Source organism: Armigeres subalbatus, unplaced genomic scaffold (genome assembly GCF_024139115.2).
Source record: "Armigeres subalbatus isolate Guangzhou_Male unplaced genomic scaffold, GZ_Asu_2 Contig857, whole genome shotgun sequence".
Lineage (NCBI taxonomy): Eukaryota > Metazoa > Arthropoda > Insecta > Diptera > Culicidae > Armigeres > Armigeres subalbatus.
In genome coordinates this window covers 1646455-1666084 of record NW_026943653.1, presented here as the reverse complement: position 1 = coordinate 1666084, position 19630 = coordinate 1646455, and the positions used below count along the sequence as shown (strand labels likewise).

Here is a 19630-nt window from a genome sequence, read left to right as displayed (position 1 = left end):
GGCTGCACGTTGCCATCACGCAGTCTGTGGAGGGTCAGCAAATTGCCCTCCACTTGATCGATCCACCTTGCTCGCTGTGCACCTCTCCTTCCTGTTTCTGTCGAATCGTTGTCGAGAACCATTTCCACCGGTTTTCTTTCTGGCTACGTGCCCGGCTCACAGCAGTCTTCCGATTTTCACGGTGTGAACAGTGGATGGTTCTCCCAACAGCTGATGCAACTCGTGGTCCATTCGCGTCCTCCACTTACCGTCCGCCATCTGCACCGTACCATAGATGGTACGCAGCCCTTTCCCTTCGAAAACTCACAGTTGGTCCTCCACGATCATCATCCAGGTTTTGCGTCCGTAGAGAACTACCGGTCCAATGAGCCTTTTGTAGATAGTTTGCTACGGCGGCGAACTGTATTCGATCGGAGCGTTTTTGCGGAATCCAAAGTACGTACGATTTCCTGCTATGATGCTTCTCCGAATTTCTCTGCTGGTATCTGTGGTGGTAGCAGTTTGTATTGAAATGAAAATTGAAGTTAAATAAAAGTATGAATTAAAGTATGAATTATTTGAATGTTTTGAAATTTGATCAAAGTAATTGACTACTGAGAGCATAGGTGCCACTCTTTATTTTAATTTTAACAGAACGAAACTGACAAAGGAAACGATTCGGATACAAATCTTTGGTACTTTGATTTTGTATCACTAGAGCCACATGTTCCTGCTGAACATACTTGTGAGTGCACAGCCCATTATAATTCTGATATTCAACGGATCTCGCAGGCATTCGCTCGGTCGCGACAGTATCGTTATCAGAGGTCACCAGTGAGCCCAAGTACACGAATTCTTCAACATAACCTCGATTTCGTCACCACCAATACAAACTCGTGGTAGGTGGCTTACGTTGTCCTCTTTTCAGTCTCTTCCTATCATGTACTTCGTCTTCGACGTGTTGATTAAACTAGTCCAATCCGTTTAGCTTTGCTTTTCAGTCTGATGTAGGCTTCCTCCATCTTCCTTCATTTTCTCACTCGTGTCAATCCCTGCCCTTCGTATTACTCCCTTATTACGTATGAAATAATGGATGGGGATTGCTAATTTTATATAACACGGCAGACTCGACACGTTGTTCATTTACCGGAAGAGCATCAAGCAAAGATAACATGCACTAGAGGTACCAAAAGAGACCGTAGGTAGGCTTCATAGTAGGTCGCGTACAGGATGGTGTTTTGCAATTGAAGTAGACCTGAGGGTACTAAACTTCAGTGCGCTTTTTAGCAGTGGGCCCAGGATTAACTGAGTACGTAAGCGTATATATCGCTCCAACCATTGACATGCGATCTGATCCTTTCTCAACAAAAAGAGAGGTCGAACAATCCACAAGGACTTTCTGTTTGACAGCTGATATTGCCGAGGATGACCAAAGCGTGGCATTCCCAACCTAGACCTCAATCCTTCAGCAGCAAGAGACACTCGAGGATGCAGATGAACCAGGTTCCCACCACCCTATAGTATAAGGAGTCATGCAAAGCTGCAGGAACCCCAGGATTCTAGTCCTCAGGAGAAGCCGCAACAGCGGGAGCCCTATCATGTCATTTTTTCGTCTATTTTATTAGTGTTGTTGTGTTTTTTACTCTACCAAATTTTATCCTTACAATAATTTTAATGTGACAATTTTAATTCAAAATAACTGGTTGGCTCACAAGGCGGCCCCTCTGGTCCGGCCTTCCTCTTAATTTAAATTGCTATTATATGTACCTTGCTATTGACGGGACCCAAGGTTGGCTCGCGAAAGGGATCCTTCTGATTTCTTTCCTCATTGGTGTTGAACCGAATATTATAAATCAAAAATACATATATAAAGACAGCTTCGATCAGCTATCAGTTCCGTCCCGTCAGTTGCATGTGTGACTATTAATGCGTTTGATCCAACTTTATCATCGACCCTCTATGCAGCGCAAGTAATCATAATTGTATTTCCGAAATTAGTGGCACAAAAGTTCTAGGCAATAAAATAAATAATTCTCGGCATTTCAGTAATCTATAAATGCAATTCGACAGACTTTCTATTAGTCCACTTAAACCAACATCTATACGACTATTGAAAGATTATTCGAATACCATGTGTTTGGATCTTTGACGGATTGCTTATTCTGCAAACGCCCAAATAATTGACATGTTGAATTTATCCTAAAATTAAATTGGGAAAATCGCGATTTTCGAGAGAGTGTAGTTATAAATCTGCGATTTTCGCGACAATGTTTGAAGGAACCGCGATTTTCGCGACTGGAAGGGTAAATCCGCGACAAATCCGCGAAATTCGCGAAAAACGCGAAAATCGCAAAATCCGCGACTGTTGTAACAGCCCTGGACTTCCCATCCAACATTATCTGAGTGTCTGGTTGCGTTAACCATACGCCCAAAAGAAACAAAAATGAGATTTCTCTAACCCATATCTTACTTAATTGTAAATCTGTTGTGAGAATCGGCCAATAAATGTCCGAGAACCAATTGTTTGAACTGTTAGTTCCAATGATTTTCTTATAATATTTTTATTATGTATGTCTTTATTAGAGAGGTTTGCAGCCCTGCGCTGGCTCACCTTTTAAATCACGATATTCCACGTTAGTAATGTTATCAATGATGGTCGTAGAGTGTTGAACTTAACTAAAAGGTGTTTTAATTGGATTTCTCTACATCAATCTGTACCCATGAAGCAGGACGTCTCATTATTATAATATGTTTTTTTTTTATCAATTTTATTTTATTTTTTAATTCATTCTTATTAACTCTAATTGCACAAGGTACAATATTGTCGATTGCTACAATTCAATTGTATTATAGTTAGTAGGTATTAGTGTCTATTCATTGTAAAATAAAAATAAATTCTCTTTAGATAAATTTCATTGGAACATAATGAATGATGTTCCTTTACGCATTTTTGATTACGTTGTGTTCTTAATTCACTTGAAAACCTAATCTGTAGATTATCGAAATAGATTTTTTGCATGATGATTACATGCAAATCGGAAGCTAAAATCAACTCCGGTAAGCGACTATTTCGGGTTCATTTGACTGAATTAAGAATAACTTAGTCAGATTCAGCATTCAACATCTTAAAAATTAGTACAGAAATCAGAAGCTCAATCAATAAGAAACAACTAAATTATAGTTCTAATTTGACGGTTAGCACTAACTAAACAAAATTCCAAACTCAAGCGTTCATCGTTGAAACCCAACCTTAGAAAATAAAATGATATGGTTTGTATTCTTGATAAACATTTCCTCTTTGCCGTTTTGAAAGAAACGGAAAACTGAAACTTAGCAGTAACACGTGTTCGACAACAGCACTGGCGGCTAAGTAGTAGTGGTTAGTTATCCAGTCTAAATATAAAACGAACGAAATACACATCCCACTGTCACTAGAAATTAAAAAAAAATAAAGCAAATAAAATTAAAAACTAAGTAGAGTTGAAAAGGTGATGATTCCCAACTTGTTTCAATCAATTTAGCAGAAGTAATTCCTTAGATATTATTGCTTTACGAATATTATACAATGGTTCGATTTTGATCGTTTCGTAATGCGAAATAAATGAATATAGATTTTATGCTCTTCCTATTTTTCAGTTTTTACAATTCTGTAGTAGAACTATCACAATCAAATTTGTTTTTTTTTGTTAGCCCATAATTTAATAGTTTGTGATGTACAGAGCATCTAAACATGTTTTTGATTATTCAAATTAGCTCTTTCTTAACATGTTGCTTCCTCTACTTGCGCGAGCGTTCAGGTCAAACAAATTTAAAATAATTTTGTCATCAGTCTTTTATATCGATTGCTTTTAATTTTCGCACCTAAAAGAGAACTCATAAACTTTGCATAAATTTGGTTCCAGTTTTAAGAAACATGAAAATGATTAGCACGTTGATTATTGCCGGTCACGGACGATCGAACGAAAACTGAGGAAGTCGAGTTTTAAAAATGGAACTAAACACAAGAAATCGGTTCCGATGTGAAGAACGGTCGTGTGCCTGGTAACACGAATGAAAATTAAACGTCCGCGCCCCTCGATGTTTGCGGTGCAACCAGCCTAATCTACATTTCAAATGGCCGCACTCTTTAACCCCTCGAAGGCCATTTTCGATAAACAATTGTAAGCACGTTCTGAATGACCAACCAGGCCAGCCGGCTCCTTTATCCTGAGTTGTTTGTTGCTTCGTTTGAAGAAATACGGAATTCGATGAATCATTGCACTTGCTAACGCACACTTGGGGTTCAAAACGCAAACTCGACTGGGCTGCACAATAATAGGCAAACGTAGCTTTCATTCGTCGGTGGGACGAGGTTTGCCCATATTTCACAAACCCATTGCGTGTTTCAGGTTATCAGTGTTTGCACCTTTCATGGCGTCCAGGATTCCATTGAAGCTGTCCTCCATGTACGGCTGACCCACCAGATTCGATACAACTGGAATTGGTTCCTGTCCCGGTACGAGGAGGCTGATATCTTGGATAAGACCCTAAAACGATATTGTCCTATTAAAAAAACTCAAGTCCACGAATTAGTGTTGATCGAGTTCCTACCTTCTCCACATCTACCTTGACCTTCATCTCCTGTTGCGGTTGGGACTGCTCGTCTCCTTCCGATTTGAGCTGAATGCTCTTCTGGACGGAGAACTTGGGTGTCTTGCCGATGCGCCAATCCCACGAGGCAAAGTTCGCGCGCAGTTCACCGATACCGGGGAACCACTTTTCGGTGGGGTTAATGAGCTGGAAACCGAGCTGCTTCATTAACAGGTCACGTCCGCCATCCGTAAGTTGAGTGGCCGGCGTGCGCAGAAATTCGTATCTGTTTAATAAAGAAGCAGATACGAAAGAAAATTTAGTGCGGTCAAATTGATGTCGGTAAATAATCAAGGCCAGCAACCTTCTGATAACGGTAACGGCAATCGTTAACAACTGCTTCTCCCATAGAGGTATACTTACCCAATGGCCGATAAGAGTTGCTGGATGTTCACGGTGCGGTTCGCGTCGGCTAGGTTTTTGATAGGCGACGGCACGGAAGCGGTGGCCTTGCTGATTACTTCGGCCTAGAAATGGAACGAAAAAACACGTTGACTACATTAGGCGAGTTGTAGCGAGATAATAAATTACAATAATGTTCAAATAATGCTTAATAATCATTACACAAAACTAATAGTTTCAGGAATCTGAGGTTTGGTATTGAGGAGTTTAGAATACTAGAAGGACTTAAATTCTTAACAGACTCATAATCCTAACACACGTTTTTATATAGAGATCGATCTGAAAATTTCTCTGATATGCATTTTTATAACTGAAAATCGCGCTGGCAATTGTTATGAGAAGTAACAAAAGGAAGTTTGTATGCTTCTGAAACTGCGTCAAGGAAGAAAAAAAATTGTCGTGTTATCATATAATATTTGATATTTTGTTATTTGTTATTTATTAATCGTACCCGGGGCCGGGGGGCCCTCCTTAGCCGTGCGGTAAGACGCGCGGCTACAAAGCAAGACCATGCTGAGGGTGGCTGGGTTCGATTCCCGGTGCCGGTCTAGGCAATTTTCGGATTGGAAATTGTCTCGACTTCCCTGGGCATAAAAGTATCAAGTGCTTAATGAACACTAAGCTGCGGGGCGGCTCTGTCCCAGTGTGGGGATGTAATGCCAAGAAGAAGAAGAAGAAGACCCGGAGCAAGATGAGCACCCTCTAATTTTACCGCTGTTATGCCTTTTTCACTCTAAATAACCCCGCACACTGTTAAGTATAGTCCAAGAAAATGCTTGACATTAAACGAATATTATAAAAATACAATGAATCTGAAATACAGATTAATCAGCAAAAGTTGGTAAACATTTGGATTTTCTTATAAAAAATGTGCATTAGAAAATAAAGTTTTCAAAAACATTATTATTTTTAAATGAAAATGTTGACCAAGTACACATATTAAAACTATTCAAAGAATATTTTAGGGGCATTTAAAATATTGACAGTGAAATGTTTGACCATGCCTAATAACATTTGAATAATTTATCTCGAATAGGGCAAGACGAGCACCCCATTTTGAAACAATCAAATAATACACAACATGCTAAAATTAATCTATGCACAAATATGTAAGTGTAAGTAATGCAAGTAATGGGGTTCATCCAGAAGTGCAGACTGTCGATTGAACAGGCTCCTCGAGGGGTCATAGGTGGCCATGAACATTGTTCGATGGAACATCAACAATATCTCACGCTTAGTTTCATAGGGGCGTAACTGTTTAGATCGATTTCTCTTCGTCGATGTTTTCTTTTTATTATTGTACCGAATTGTTTGTCGCTAGTTTGTCGATGATTTAATGGATTGGTGTGATAAAGAATGATTGTATTTTGCACCAGAATCAATAATAACGATTATAGCTTTTGAAACAATTGAGTTATTAACAAAATATAAAATCAATAAAGAGAAATCGATCAATACAGTTACGCCCCTATGAAACTTAGTGCGAGATATGGGTATAAAATTTCATGAAATTAAGTCTTGCGCATGTCCTTCAGGATCCTAGACCAAACAAGTTGACTCCGGAGTGGCCATTCTGGAACAGGTTCTCCGGGAGCCGGGGTTTGGCCAAAAACATTTCTCATTGGAACCCCAACAATATGGGTGTCGAACTTCTTGAAATTGTCTCAAGTGTTTATTCCTGATCTATTTGGGTTCATTAAACAAGTTCACCCCGGATTGCCTATTCCGGAATAGGTTTCTTGAGGAGTCAAGAGTGTAACATTTTCAAAGCCGCATTTTGTTTTAAATCAATTTCTCTAGCAATGTGAGTGCAAAATCGTTGCAAGGATCACTCATTGACGCCGGGTGACCAGCAGGAGACCCACCATAAGATTCCGGACACTCGGAGATATGATCGATTCCAGAAATTTTTCTAGACAGATGTGACTTTTCATAAATCGTTTGTTTTAACATTGTCACATCAAAACCAATACATGCACTACTCTTCGATCCTAGGTGGCCTCTATCTGATATTAAGAAAGTTTGTTCAAGAAATTTGCCCCTTTTTTTTTTACAAACAATCCGTTTTAAAGTAATGTCCAGGGCCACTAATTGACTCCAGGTGGACACTAAGTTATCCTTGGGAATCTCTGGATCATCCGGGGCAGTGGTAAATTCTTGAAATTCGTCATTTGTTGTGATAGCAAAATTAATGCAAGGGTGGTCCCCAAATGGAGATCCAGAAGTGCAGGGACATCCAGAGCAGTGGTATATTATTGCAGTTCGTCTAGAAACTTTCAAAAATCGTTTGTAATAGCAGCACAGACAAACATACATAACACCATAACACATTCACTCATCAAACTTATCGTCGTTTAAACACTAACGACACCTGGCGTTTTCACTAAGTTGAGTAAATCACGAACCAGATGGCGGTAGTGAGCAAACATCAAGCTCGAGCAAATCCGATGCGCGCACCACGAGTGAGTGATTGGCCAACTAATGATTATTTAAATTGAGCAGTAAATCGGTGAACGATGATAATTTCACGAGTGTTATGTCTGTTTGTCTGTGATAGCAATACAGAAGCAGCCTTTGCTCGCGCTTAGAATCATAGGGGCGTAACTGTATTGATCGATTTCTCTTCATAGATTTTATATTTGCTTCAGGTGGCAGATGAAATCATCCTTCATTACAACCATGAACCTTCGGCAAACTACCACAATTCACTACATTGATAAAAAGAAAACATCGTCGAAGATAAATTGATCAATACAGTTACGCCCCTATGAGTCTAAGCGCGAGATTGCGAATATCATTCTTTGATCCCGAGTGGCCACCAAGAAGTCCTTCTGAAATACCGGAATTTCCGAAGCAATCGTCATTTCTTACATTTTGTTTTCAACAGTTGCGTAATCGTGAGCCATCTTTTGTTACAAAAGTAAAAAAGATTGAGAAGAGATATATTCCGAATATTCGTCTTATAATATTATCTTCATCAATCTTTTTATTTTAATATTGTGAGCGCAAAATCAACAAATCAACGGAACTTTCGGAAGTTCCGGAACATCCGGAAAAGCGTGAAATTGTTGAAGAATTTGTTTATCTTTGAGCACTTACGACATGTGACAACGACATTTCATGTGAAGTGAAAAGACGTATTGCTGCTGCGAATAGGGGCTTCCTCGAATATTGGAAACGGAATTTGCTCTGATTCGTAAGGATGTAAAAAGAGGCGGACCGAAAAGCTTTTGGGGTTTTCGAGCGAAAAGTGCTACGTACAATTCTCGATGGGAAACTAGGAAAAGATGTGTGGCGCAGACGCATGAATGACGGGCTGTAGCAAGTGTATAAAGAAGAAAATATTGTGAATCGTATAAAATACGACAAACTCCGGTCACGTAGTGCGAATGTCGGAATAGCGAAAGAATAGCAAAAACAATATTCACCAGAGATCCGGCTAGAGGCCAGCGACTTCGTGGAAGACCACGAACACGCTGGATGCTGCACGCGGTAGAATCGGACTTGGAAACCCTAAACGTTTAGGAAAACTTGAGGAACATCACTCAGTCAGTCATAGGTTATATAGAGCTTATAGTGGAGTGTCTTCACTTGTCATAAGACGATTTCGTACTATCCCATTTTATTCCACCACTTGAAGTGAACGAACGATTTATTGAAAGTCGCAGCATTATTGGATGTATTTAAACGATTGGCCACTCCTTTGGATTTTCTAGAACCTCAGAGGGACCACCTTGTGGCTATCCGTTTAGATTGCATCAATTATGCTTTCACATTTCTCAACAAGCGATTTCTAAAAACTCACAACTTTCTAGGACGACTTAAAAAAATGGCACATCTTCGAAAGTTCCGAAGCTTCCGGATGTTCACCTTACGGCCACACGGTGTCAATGAATGATCCTCGAATTGATTTTAATCACACAAAGCTACAAAAAAAAGCCCGAGCTTTCTAGGGCGAGTTTCTAGAATTGATAACCTTTTCGGCTATTCCGGAGCTTCTGGAGCACCACTTAGTGGCCTCCCGGGGTCAACGTTTGGTTATTCCAATGATATTGCTCTCATTTTGATGCATAAATCGTTTTATCGTTCATCTGTATTATGTTTATCGGTATTACGCCAACAATAGAATTATTTAAAAAAAATCGCAACTTCAAAATATAATCTTCTAACCCTGGTCATTTCTCCTGATGTTCCAGAACTTTTGAAAATCCACTTGATGGCTGATTTTGCTCGCTCATTGCTACAACACTAAAATTCTAAAAAGTCTCAGCTTTCTAGGATAAACTTTCAGAATCGGCAACTTCTCCGGATGTTTCGGAGCTTTCGGTGGACCACTTAGTTGCCTTCTGGGGTCAAAGGGTGGTCCTTGCAATGATTTTGCCTTCTCAACACACGGGTTACAAAAACCTGCAGCTTTCTAATTTTGTTTTTATTTATATTTTATAACGATGGGTATCTTATGCTATTGTTCTATTGAAAAGTATTTATCGCCACTTAACACCCTACGGGGAACCTGTCCTGGAATGGAGCATGAGCAAGAGCATGATTGACCGCCCACGGTTGCTACTCCGTTATTGCCAGGTCAGCTGTAATTACACAGAGAACCAATAGATAAAGTTTGGGACTAACATCATCTTCAATGTGTATGAACTGGTGACCCAAAAATAAGCGATACCAGCGCCGGCCGTGTCCGAATGCATATCAATTAAGGAATGGGTAGGAAAATGTTGACATGATACTCGCTTTGGTTGAAGCCGACTAGTCATCTGCACTCGAGTCATTTCACTCAATTCCGACAGAAAATTTGATACTCCTAAATAAAAGTCTCTGAGGCATGTTTCCAAGTACAGCATTTCGATTAATAAAATCTAGTCACATATCGACCGCTCAAGCAGATCAAAAGCTTCTGATTCTCGTGAACAATCTGCATATCATCATAGGCGTAACTAGAGTCTCGGTCTAGGGGGGGCCATGGCCCCAGCTGGTGGGTTATAATTTTCAAAGGCGATTTAAAGCACTGTGCGCATGGATTGCAATAGAAATTGTTTATTGAACTAACATAAAAAAAATCGCGAATAATACAATTGATTTCCAATGATGCTGTGATTGCTTCAAAACGCTGTGTCTGTGTCAACTTGTCTTCTCCATGTTACTAAATGTGGATAAGTGTGTAATCTAAAATTCAAGAATCTTCTTCGAATTATCTATAAATTAAATTCGATATGAGTATATTTCTGAAAGTTTTCAAGCATTTCCATGATTACTTAATGCATAAAGATCTCGATTTTTTTGAAACATGAAATTTTTGAAATTCTAGATGTGGAATAAATTCCACGAAATTTTGTCATAATCAATACCTATAAGTATTCATGCAATTCCAAAATGTATGCTATGTGCTGAAATAGTTAAGTACCGATGAACACAAATTTGGAATCCTAAAGTGTTTTTTATGAGTCATAAATTCCATGGGTCATAAAATTATGAGTCATAAATCAAATTCCAGAATAACATAGGGTTTTTGTAGTTACTGACGTTAGGAAGAGGCTTTATTATGGTTTTCTGAATAGGTGAGAGATTTCTCTGCAAAAATCAAAGAGACTTGAGAAGCAACCAAATCGATCTGAATTGTGCTGCAAAAGAAATGTTTTCTGATACGAACTGGTTTCAAAATCTATTTTTGCCTTTCTCGTATACAAAGTATACGTAAAGGCTATATGTTCGCTCCAAAAACGAACTTTTTATAGGAGGCCCGGAGACCCATAGTGTTATATACCGATCGGCTCAGCTCGACGAACTGGAGTGATGTCTGTGTGTGTGTATGTGTGTGTGTGTATGTGTGTGTATGTGTGTGTGTATGTGTGTGTGTGCGCAAAAAGTCTAGCTCACTTTTTGGGCACTTATCCTCAATCGATTTGCTCGCAACAAGTTGCATTCGACGCAGAATCCTGTCCCATTGTTTCCTATTGAAAATTGACCCGATCGGACTATGGGCTTAGAAGTTATGGCCAAAATACTTTTTTTCATAAAAAAGCACATTAAAAAGTCTAGTTCACTTTTTGGGCACTTATTCTCAACCGATTTGCTCGCAACAAGTTGCATTCGACGCAGAATCCTGTCTCATTGTTTCCTATTGAAAACTGACCCGATCGGACTATGGGCTTAGAAGTTATGGCCAAAATACTTTTTTTCATAAAAAAGCACATTAAAAAGTCTAGCTCACTTTTTGGGTACTTATTCTCAACCGATTTGCTCGCAACAAGTTGCATTCGACGCAGAATCCTGTCTCATTGTTTCCTATTGAAAACTGACCCGATCGGACTATGGGCTTAGAAGTTATGGCCAAAATACTTTTTTTCATAAAAAAGCACATGAAAAAGTCTAGCTCACTTTTTGGGAATTTATTCTCAACCGATTTGCTCGCAACAAGTTGCATTCGACGCAGAATCCTGTCTCATTGTTTCCTATTGAAAACTGACCCGATCGGAAGTTATGGCCAAAAGATTTTTTTTCCATAAAAAAGCACATTAAAAAGTCTAGCTCACTTTTTGGGTACTTATTCTCAAACAATTTGGTCGCAGTTGCATTCGACCCAGAATCCTTTCCCATTGTTTCTTATTGAAAATTTACCCGATCGGACTATGGGCTTAGAAATTATGGCCAAAATAGTTTTTTTATAAAAAGCACATTAAAAGTCTAGCTCTTTTTTGGGAATTTATTCTCAACCGATTTGCTCGCAACAAGTTGCATTCGACGCAGAATCCTGTCTCATTGTTTCCTATTGAAAATTGACCCGATCGGACTATGGGCTTAGAAGTTAAGGCCAAAAAAAAATTCCATATAAAAGCACATTAAAAAGTCTAGGTCACTTTTTCGGCACTTATTCTCAACCGATTTGCTCGCAGTTGCATTCGACGCAGAATCCTTTCCCATTGTTTCTTATTGAAAATTTACCCGATCGGACTATGGGCTTAGAAATTATGGCCAAAATACTTTTTTTCATAAAAAAGCACATTAAAAAGTCTAGCTCTTTTTTTGGGAATTTATTCTCAACCGATTTGCTCGCAACAAGTTGCATTCGACGCAGAATCCTGTCTCATTGTTTCCTATTGAAAATTGACCCGATCGGACTATGGGCTTAGAAGTTAAGGCCAAAAAAAAATTCCATATAAAAGCACATTAAAAAGTCTAGGTCACTTTTTCGGCACTTATTCTCAACCGATTTGCTCGCAGTTGCATTCGACGCAGAATCCTGTCCCATTGTTTCCTATTGAAAATTGACCCGATCGTACTATGGGCTTAGAAGTTATGACCAAAATTCTTTTAGCCTTTCTTGTATACAAAGTATAGAGGAGACTGGGTAGACTTGATCCCCTTTTCTGATTTCCGATGTATCACAGCCAAAAATAAATAAACATACGAAATTTCCACACTGACTCTCTAAGAATTATAGTATTTAACCTTACTGATGTATGACAGTCCTTAGAATATTGTTGTTATTGATTCATAATCGATTTTTTAGAGTGCTGTCAGAAGTCTACTTTCAAAATATTCGGGGGAAATTGATCCCTCTTCAAGAGCTTGCTTTGTTAAAATTAGAAAGGTGCCCTCAGATTTTTTAAATATTTTTCCTTCAAAACACGCGCAATTTTCGAATTGCTGTGCGTATACATGAACGATTTTTGTTATTGAATTCGACAGCACATGTTATTTTTAAATTTGGGGAGACTTGATCCTCTTTCTATGATATCTACCCAATAAATAATGTTTCTTGCCAAATCTACAAAAAAAATCAGAAGCCTGAGAACAGATTTATATTTTTTTTAATTTTTTCGCCAAATTTTTGTATGGGTGACTAATGGGGGATCAAATGTCCCCATAATGAGGCAATAACTTTAAATCCAGATATTCTAAAACTTTGATGGAATGTTGACATTTCCACCAGTACAAATCATTAAGCACATTTATGGCCTTGTGCTGTGAAAAAAACGAAAGCATTTGGTCATTGTTATGAAAAGTTATTCAAATTTCGCGTGGCCAATAAAAAAATCTTTAGGAAGGTCAAAACATACAAACCGCCCTGCAGAATAAATAAGTTTGTCAACCCAAAAAATAACTCACCACATAAAGGTCATTTGTCTAGAGGATCTATACTAAAAATACGCTAGAACAAAACTACTTTAGTTCTCGATAAAACAGGGGGTGATAAAGTCTCCCCGGGGATCAAGTCTACCCACCTTTTCCTACTTAAAGGCTATATGTTCGCTCCAAAAACGAACTTTTTATAGGAAGCCCGTAGAGCCTTAGTGTTATATACCGATCGACTCAGCTCGACGAATTAAAGTCTATGTGTGATGTCTATGTGTGTATGTGTGTGCGCAAAATAATCTCACTGGTTTTTCAGGCACTTATTCTTAACCATTTCATTTCTTAGGCATTTATCCTCAACCGATTTGCTCGCAACAAGTTGCATTCGACGCGGAATCTTGTCCCATTGTTTCGTATCGAAAACCGGCCCAGTCGGACTATGGGCTTCGGAGTTATGGCCAGTTTTTACAAGAAAAATTCTTTTTCTCTATTTAGGCACTTACTCTCGGCCGATTTACTCGCAACATTCGACGCAGAATCATGTCCCATTGTTTCCTATTAAAACATGGCCGGATCGGACTATGGGCTCAGAAGTTATGGCCAAAATACTTTTTTTCATACCAAAAGTGAGAAGAAATTACTCACTCACAAGAAACGAGAAAGGCACTATCACCGCTAGGTGGATTAATCTGGGTTTTTTATCCTAAAAAACAAATTCTAACTAAAGCAGGCACAAAAGAGTTTTCCGATGATCCTTATGAAATCGCCAAAACATAAAATGGAACAAGATCTTTTGAGGATTATAAAAATATTTCTTTAATGCAATCTCTGTTGTGAGTGCGAAGGTTGCCTAACTTTTGTCCTAATACTTTCAATGGAATGCGTTGTTGATTTTTCTGTCATTGTAACAAAGATTCTTAAGTTTTATAATTTTATATCTTTCTGTGCCAGAATTATATAGCGAGAGCAAAAAGCTCCTTAGGAATTTGATCAACTAAAAGATATTTTAGTTACTAGATAAAGATTGTCGCTTCGGTTCCCTTTGTTCTGCTGTCCGAAACATGTGTGGTACATACCTGTCAAATCGTATGGATTTTCCTACTTTGACATTTAACTCCCCTATCCTCGCCAGCAAAAGATGTTCCGGACAGCGACGACAGCGACAATCTTTATCTAGTAACTAAAATAACTTTTGATCAACTGTTTTGCGGCATACCTTGCGATTAACTCGAAGATTTTCGAAAGAATGGTCGTTCGAAGTTTCATTGACCGGATTTGTGTACATGTGCTCATTTTGATGTAGTTGCTTCAGTCTGTTTTGAAGCGGATGGTAGTTTAATAGAACAGAAATATTTATATCTTAATACAATTATGTTTTTATGTTTCTGCAACCAGGATACTAGTCAAACAAATTCAGAACAAATTTATTATTTTAAGCTAGCAACTGAATTAGAAGCGGCATTGATTTTAGCTTAAAAATCGAGAAAATGTTCCCGGGGGTCCAACTTAAATATTTCGATGCTTTGCTGAACAAATGATCATAAATGTGATAACGCAAAAAAAAATATGTTTATAGAATTCATAATCAAAATTAAGAAATATGTAGGAAATATGTAAATGAAATAAAAACTGACTAAGTTGGAATTACTTTTCAAAATTTTCTGGGGGGGGGCACAAGTAGGTCTGGAGGGGGCCAGGCCCCCCCGGCCCCCCCTTATTTACGCCAATGCATATCATATTAAAACGCACCCTGATCTATTTTCTTACCAACCTAATAGGTACTAGCATTTCTACCACTCTTCAAAGAATTAGCTATGTCTAAAATGCATTTTCTACTAACAAAATGGAAAGTGAGGAAGATAGTTGACAAAAGAGATATATTTGAAATAGGCTATGAAAAGGAAGATTTGAAGAAGTCAAATAGAAGGCAAGCAAAGGCCAGAATAAATATATATTGTGTTGGTATTGGTATTGGTATTCAAACAGAAATCCATTCGGACAGAACTTAATTCGAAGTTCGAATAGAAAAATCCATTCAAAATTTCATAAGAGCTCCGTTCGAAACTCAGACACAACTCCAATCGGAATTCGAACAGTATTGCATTCGAAAATTGAACAGAAATCCATTAGAAATTTGAAAAAAAAAACATTTAGAATGAATCGCCTGCTTTGAGCGTAATTACAGCGGCACACTAGGAGTTAACTTTCTGAAATCAGTATGGCGAAAGGCATCTAAGGTTCGATTTCTCAAAATTAAGCACCTTCATCGAAAAAATATTTGGTAGGCGTAGTAGCAGACACCTTCCTACATAACCGGTACCAAATAGTTTTTCATGAAAAGTTCCTAGTTTTGAGAAAACCCGCGTTAGATGTCTTTCGCCATACAAATTTCTTGCGGTTAACTTACGCTGGCTCTTTGCGCATATACGATAGCGCCTGGAAGTGGAAGCAGCGAGTAGCAAATCAGCCACTGCCAATAATTCATTCAAACAGAAGTAAAGTCGGAATTCAAAAAGAATTTCACTCGCAATGCGTAAGGAATTCCATCCGGAATCTGAACAGGATTCCATTCCGATTTCAAGAAAATTCTATTCGAATTTCGAAATTCGGACAGAATTCCATACGAAAATCGAATAGAATCCCATTCGGAATTCAAACAGAACTCCACACGGAACAATTTGACAATCGAAACGATTTTTTTTTAAAGTCATGCAGAATACCATTCACAAATATTAAAGAGAACTCCATTCGGCAATCGACAGAATTCCGTTCGGAACAGAACACCATTTGGAAAACCAACCAACATTCTGAATTCAAACAGAATTTCATTTAACAATCGAAAATAATTTGATTCGGAGTTCGAACAGAATTAAAATCAAAGATATGAAACTGAATTCCATTCGCAATCCGAACAAAAATCCATTCGTTGCGTCCTACATTTCAATGATTAAATATAAACCATTAACTGTTGAGATTACGTTCAACACATTCTGGCTACAAATATTCGACAAACTTGTTGCGAAAAATATATCTTGCACATGACACACGCGATGAGCCTTTGGTATGTATACGAACATTACGATTATTACCGATCGGTTCAACTTTATGCAGCCGAAGATCGAAAGCGTAGATTAGTATAAAACAAATAATTTCAACAATGGCATGATTATTAATTCAATCTAACGTACTAATTGTAAAAGCAAATCGTAAAGCGATCACGCATAATGCAATCAATATATAAATACAACTTCAATAAGAACTGAACCACAACGTGATGTGCAGAAAGCAGTGACAGTGAAAGCAGTGACAAATCAGTAGGGTCTAGAATTTTGTCATTTGAAATTATTGAAAATTGTACTTAACAGACTCGGTGTTCCTGTCATGATCTTGATAGTCGATGATCACTACTTTCACATGCTTGTATCTTGCACACGAAGCTGTTGAAATTCTTCAGAGAGGGAGCTGCAATTACAGAGCCCCAGAGCTTATTAGACTCGAAAGTTATTAATTTATTTCGTTTTTCTTGAAAGGTTCAATGAATCTGATGTTGGAGAATTGGTGTTGAATATACAATTCAATCGGGGAGCCGATTCAGAATATCAAGTCTTAATGTTAACATCATCGTTTGGGTGTTGTGCCAATAGCTTAATTGATTTGCATTTCAACCGTTTGACCCCTACAACAAATATTTACTTAACCTGGTTCTAGAAAATAATATTGTTAATCTATGCCGGGATTAACTGTCATTTCATTATTACCCAAAAATAAAAAAATACATTATAATTGTCATTAATATAATGAATCTAGTTGAACATAAATTTTAAACAATATCATGAGTGTAAATAATGAATCGATCATCATCATTTCAGCGTTTGTGTAACGATTTAAATAAAAAAGCATTAATGCTGTCGCACAATACTTCAACAATAAATATGTTATAAATACCTTGCTAATAGTCATTGTTTTCCTACCCTAGTAGCCATTTGCTTCCACTTTCTAGCATCCATGAAATCAATTTAATTTGACAAACCAGTCTGTTTTCCACAAAACCAGAGTGTTAAACTGTGAACCATCTGATCACACTAATAATGTAAATTTATAAAAAAAAACTATCTACAGCTCTCTTGGTCCAACAAGGTGTTTTATCTTCTTCTTCTTCTTCTTGTTCTTCTCTTCTATATACATAAAAATAAATTTCTGTCTGTCTGACCCTTATAGACTCAGAAACTACTGAACCGATCGGCGTGAAAATGTGTATCCAAAGGTTTTTGGGGCCAGGTAAGGTTCTTAAAATGGTTTGAGACCCCTCCCCTCTTTGGAAAGGGGGAATACGAATACGAATGAAATATCTTCATAACTCGAGAACTAATCAGAGGATAAATCACCTCCAACGAAGTTCTTAACACCCTACGGAGTACGGGGAACCTGTCCTGGAATGAAAACTATAAAGTCAGCACGTCTGGTGGCCCTAAAACAATCAGAAACAAACTGCTGAAACAATTTTAAGAAGTTTGATGCCTATATTGTTGGGGTTCCATTGTAAAATGTTTATGACCATTCTTGGCCCCACTAGGAACCTTTTCCGAAACGGCCACTCAAATTTTCACAAATCTGTTGGACCCAAGATAATGAATAACAGCCTGCTGTGGAAGTTTCAAGAATTTTTGAACCCATATTGTTGGGGTTTCAAAGGAATGTTTTTGGCCAACCTGATACCCATATTGCTGATTACCTATCGAAATCCCCGATCAGTATAATCTATGCAGGACATGTCCCTAGAAATCCGGATTTCCCGGTAATCCGAGGGACCGGACTAGTCCAATCCTAAAGGACAAAATTCTGAATCGAGTGAGCCCAAAATGGTTGTAAACGGTTAAAAGTTGCCTAAGATATAAGCATTTTAGTTGCGTGGGTACCGGGGTACCCTGCCAGTCATTTAAAGGGTAGAAAATGTCGGAACCCCTCTCCCCCCTTTTTAATCAAAATGTTACTTAACCTGTACAATCGATTTTTGCTGTCATTATTGTGGATGTGACAGAGTTTCAACATCCTACTATGAAAATTCATTTAGATATAACGAATTGAATTCTAAGTTCTGCTTTCTGTTATTCCCCTGATACCCTTTTTTCCCCGCAGGGGGAATCATCTTGCCCAGTAGTATGTGTGAACCAGTCAAAAACAGAGTTTCAGTTAAGTCAGACTCACTTTTATCGGGATTATCGTTCTCTTTGAAGTTAACGTTCAAGTATGAATTTTAGATAAGATGCAATAAAAATTAACCGTCGTATTGTAATATAGAAAGAGCATGCAAGCTGAGACGATATTGAGGATCATCTTTAGGGTGCTCATCTTGCCCCGTCCTACCCTAAACAATATTTTTCCTCTACATCAGAATAATATTATTAAACGTAAAACTTTGATGAAGCACAAGTTAAACTTTTTGCTCACTGCTACAAACATCTTTAGATTTTGAGTCTCAAATAACTTCTGTATTTTGGACATGAGCGATATTTTGAAAGTATTCTGAATTTGTCTACTTTCTATAGTTCTGAATTTTTACCCGAGCATCGCTCAACTAATTAACAAATATTGTTTATTATTTACAAGCGTTCTACTATCTGCTCTCTCAGATTTCATGTAGAGTTGTTTGATACAGCGGATAAACAAACCAATCCAAAAATGTACTCAAATAGAATTATACTTTGTTCAGAAGTTCTGACTCGGCGCACAACACATAATAATCGCGTGGACTTTGAACCCCATGTTGGCGCAGATAGCCCACAAACCGCATCCATCAGTTGGCGTTATTTTGAAACCGGGTCCGCGTGTACTCACCATCAAGCATTAATACTGATTGAATCGCAAGTCCAAAATGGGTGATTTGATGTTGAACCTTTTCGCAAAATGACAACGCCTAACAATTGTGAATCGTCATATATAGAGCTGTCCAAACTTGTGAAGCCTCGTTGAATAAACGTAGAACTAATCGTAAACATATCAAGATACTATTATTTCTCTCTGATATCTACTAACGTTTTTCGACATTTTTGAGTATCATTCTCAATTTATTTTGCGTCATCAACTTCAAGTCGGTAACCTTCCCTCAGCTGCTGTGCCTTTATCTCCACCAAGTAGGAGATGATGATATGAAATAAAACCGTGGGGCAGAGTTTAAGTGTACATGTACAACAACGAGCAGATGAAACTTTTTTTTATAAATTTTCAGGCGATTTTACAAAACTTATTACGCATTTGACTTGACTAATTTCAAACATAAAAGTTACTTTATAATAGACTGTGGAAAGCATAATTGAATAAAATATTGGAGGAAAGTCGTTGCTTTTTAACCGAATTTTAGTTTATTGTATTTTAACACAATTTTAAGATCTTACTGTTTAGGGAGCCCAATTAAGTGATTTTTTTTCGAAATTTCATCTCGAGGGTGCATATCTACACAGCTTCTCCACGCATAAATTCATACCAGTTCAAACTGGAACACAGCGAACTGGGTAGAACAAATCGAGCGATATACACA

General features: G+C 38.0%; 1 protein-coding gene across 1 annotated transcript in view; it reads right to left on the bottom strand.

The window, feature by feature from the left end:
• Nucleotides 1-3655: 3655 nt before the first annotated feature.
• The window catches only part of LOC134204739 (lipoyltransferase 1, mitochondrial), a 29576-nt gene continuing 13601 nt past the window's right edge, over nt 3656-19630 (bottom strand). The window contains exons 3-5 of the mRNA XM_062679539.1: nt 4972-5075; nt 4570-4834; nt 3656-4505 (exon numbers count right to left, since the gene is read on the bottom strand). Coding sequence (XP_062535523.1) covers nt 4344-4505; nt 4570-4834; nt 4972-5075 — 531 coding nt within the window. The 3' untranslated portion in view covers nt 3656-4343. The remainder of the gene's footprint in view (nt 4506-4569; nt 4835-4971; nt 5076-19630) is intronic.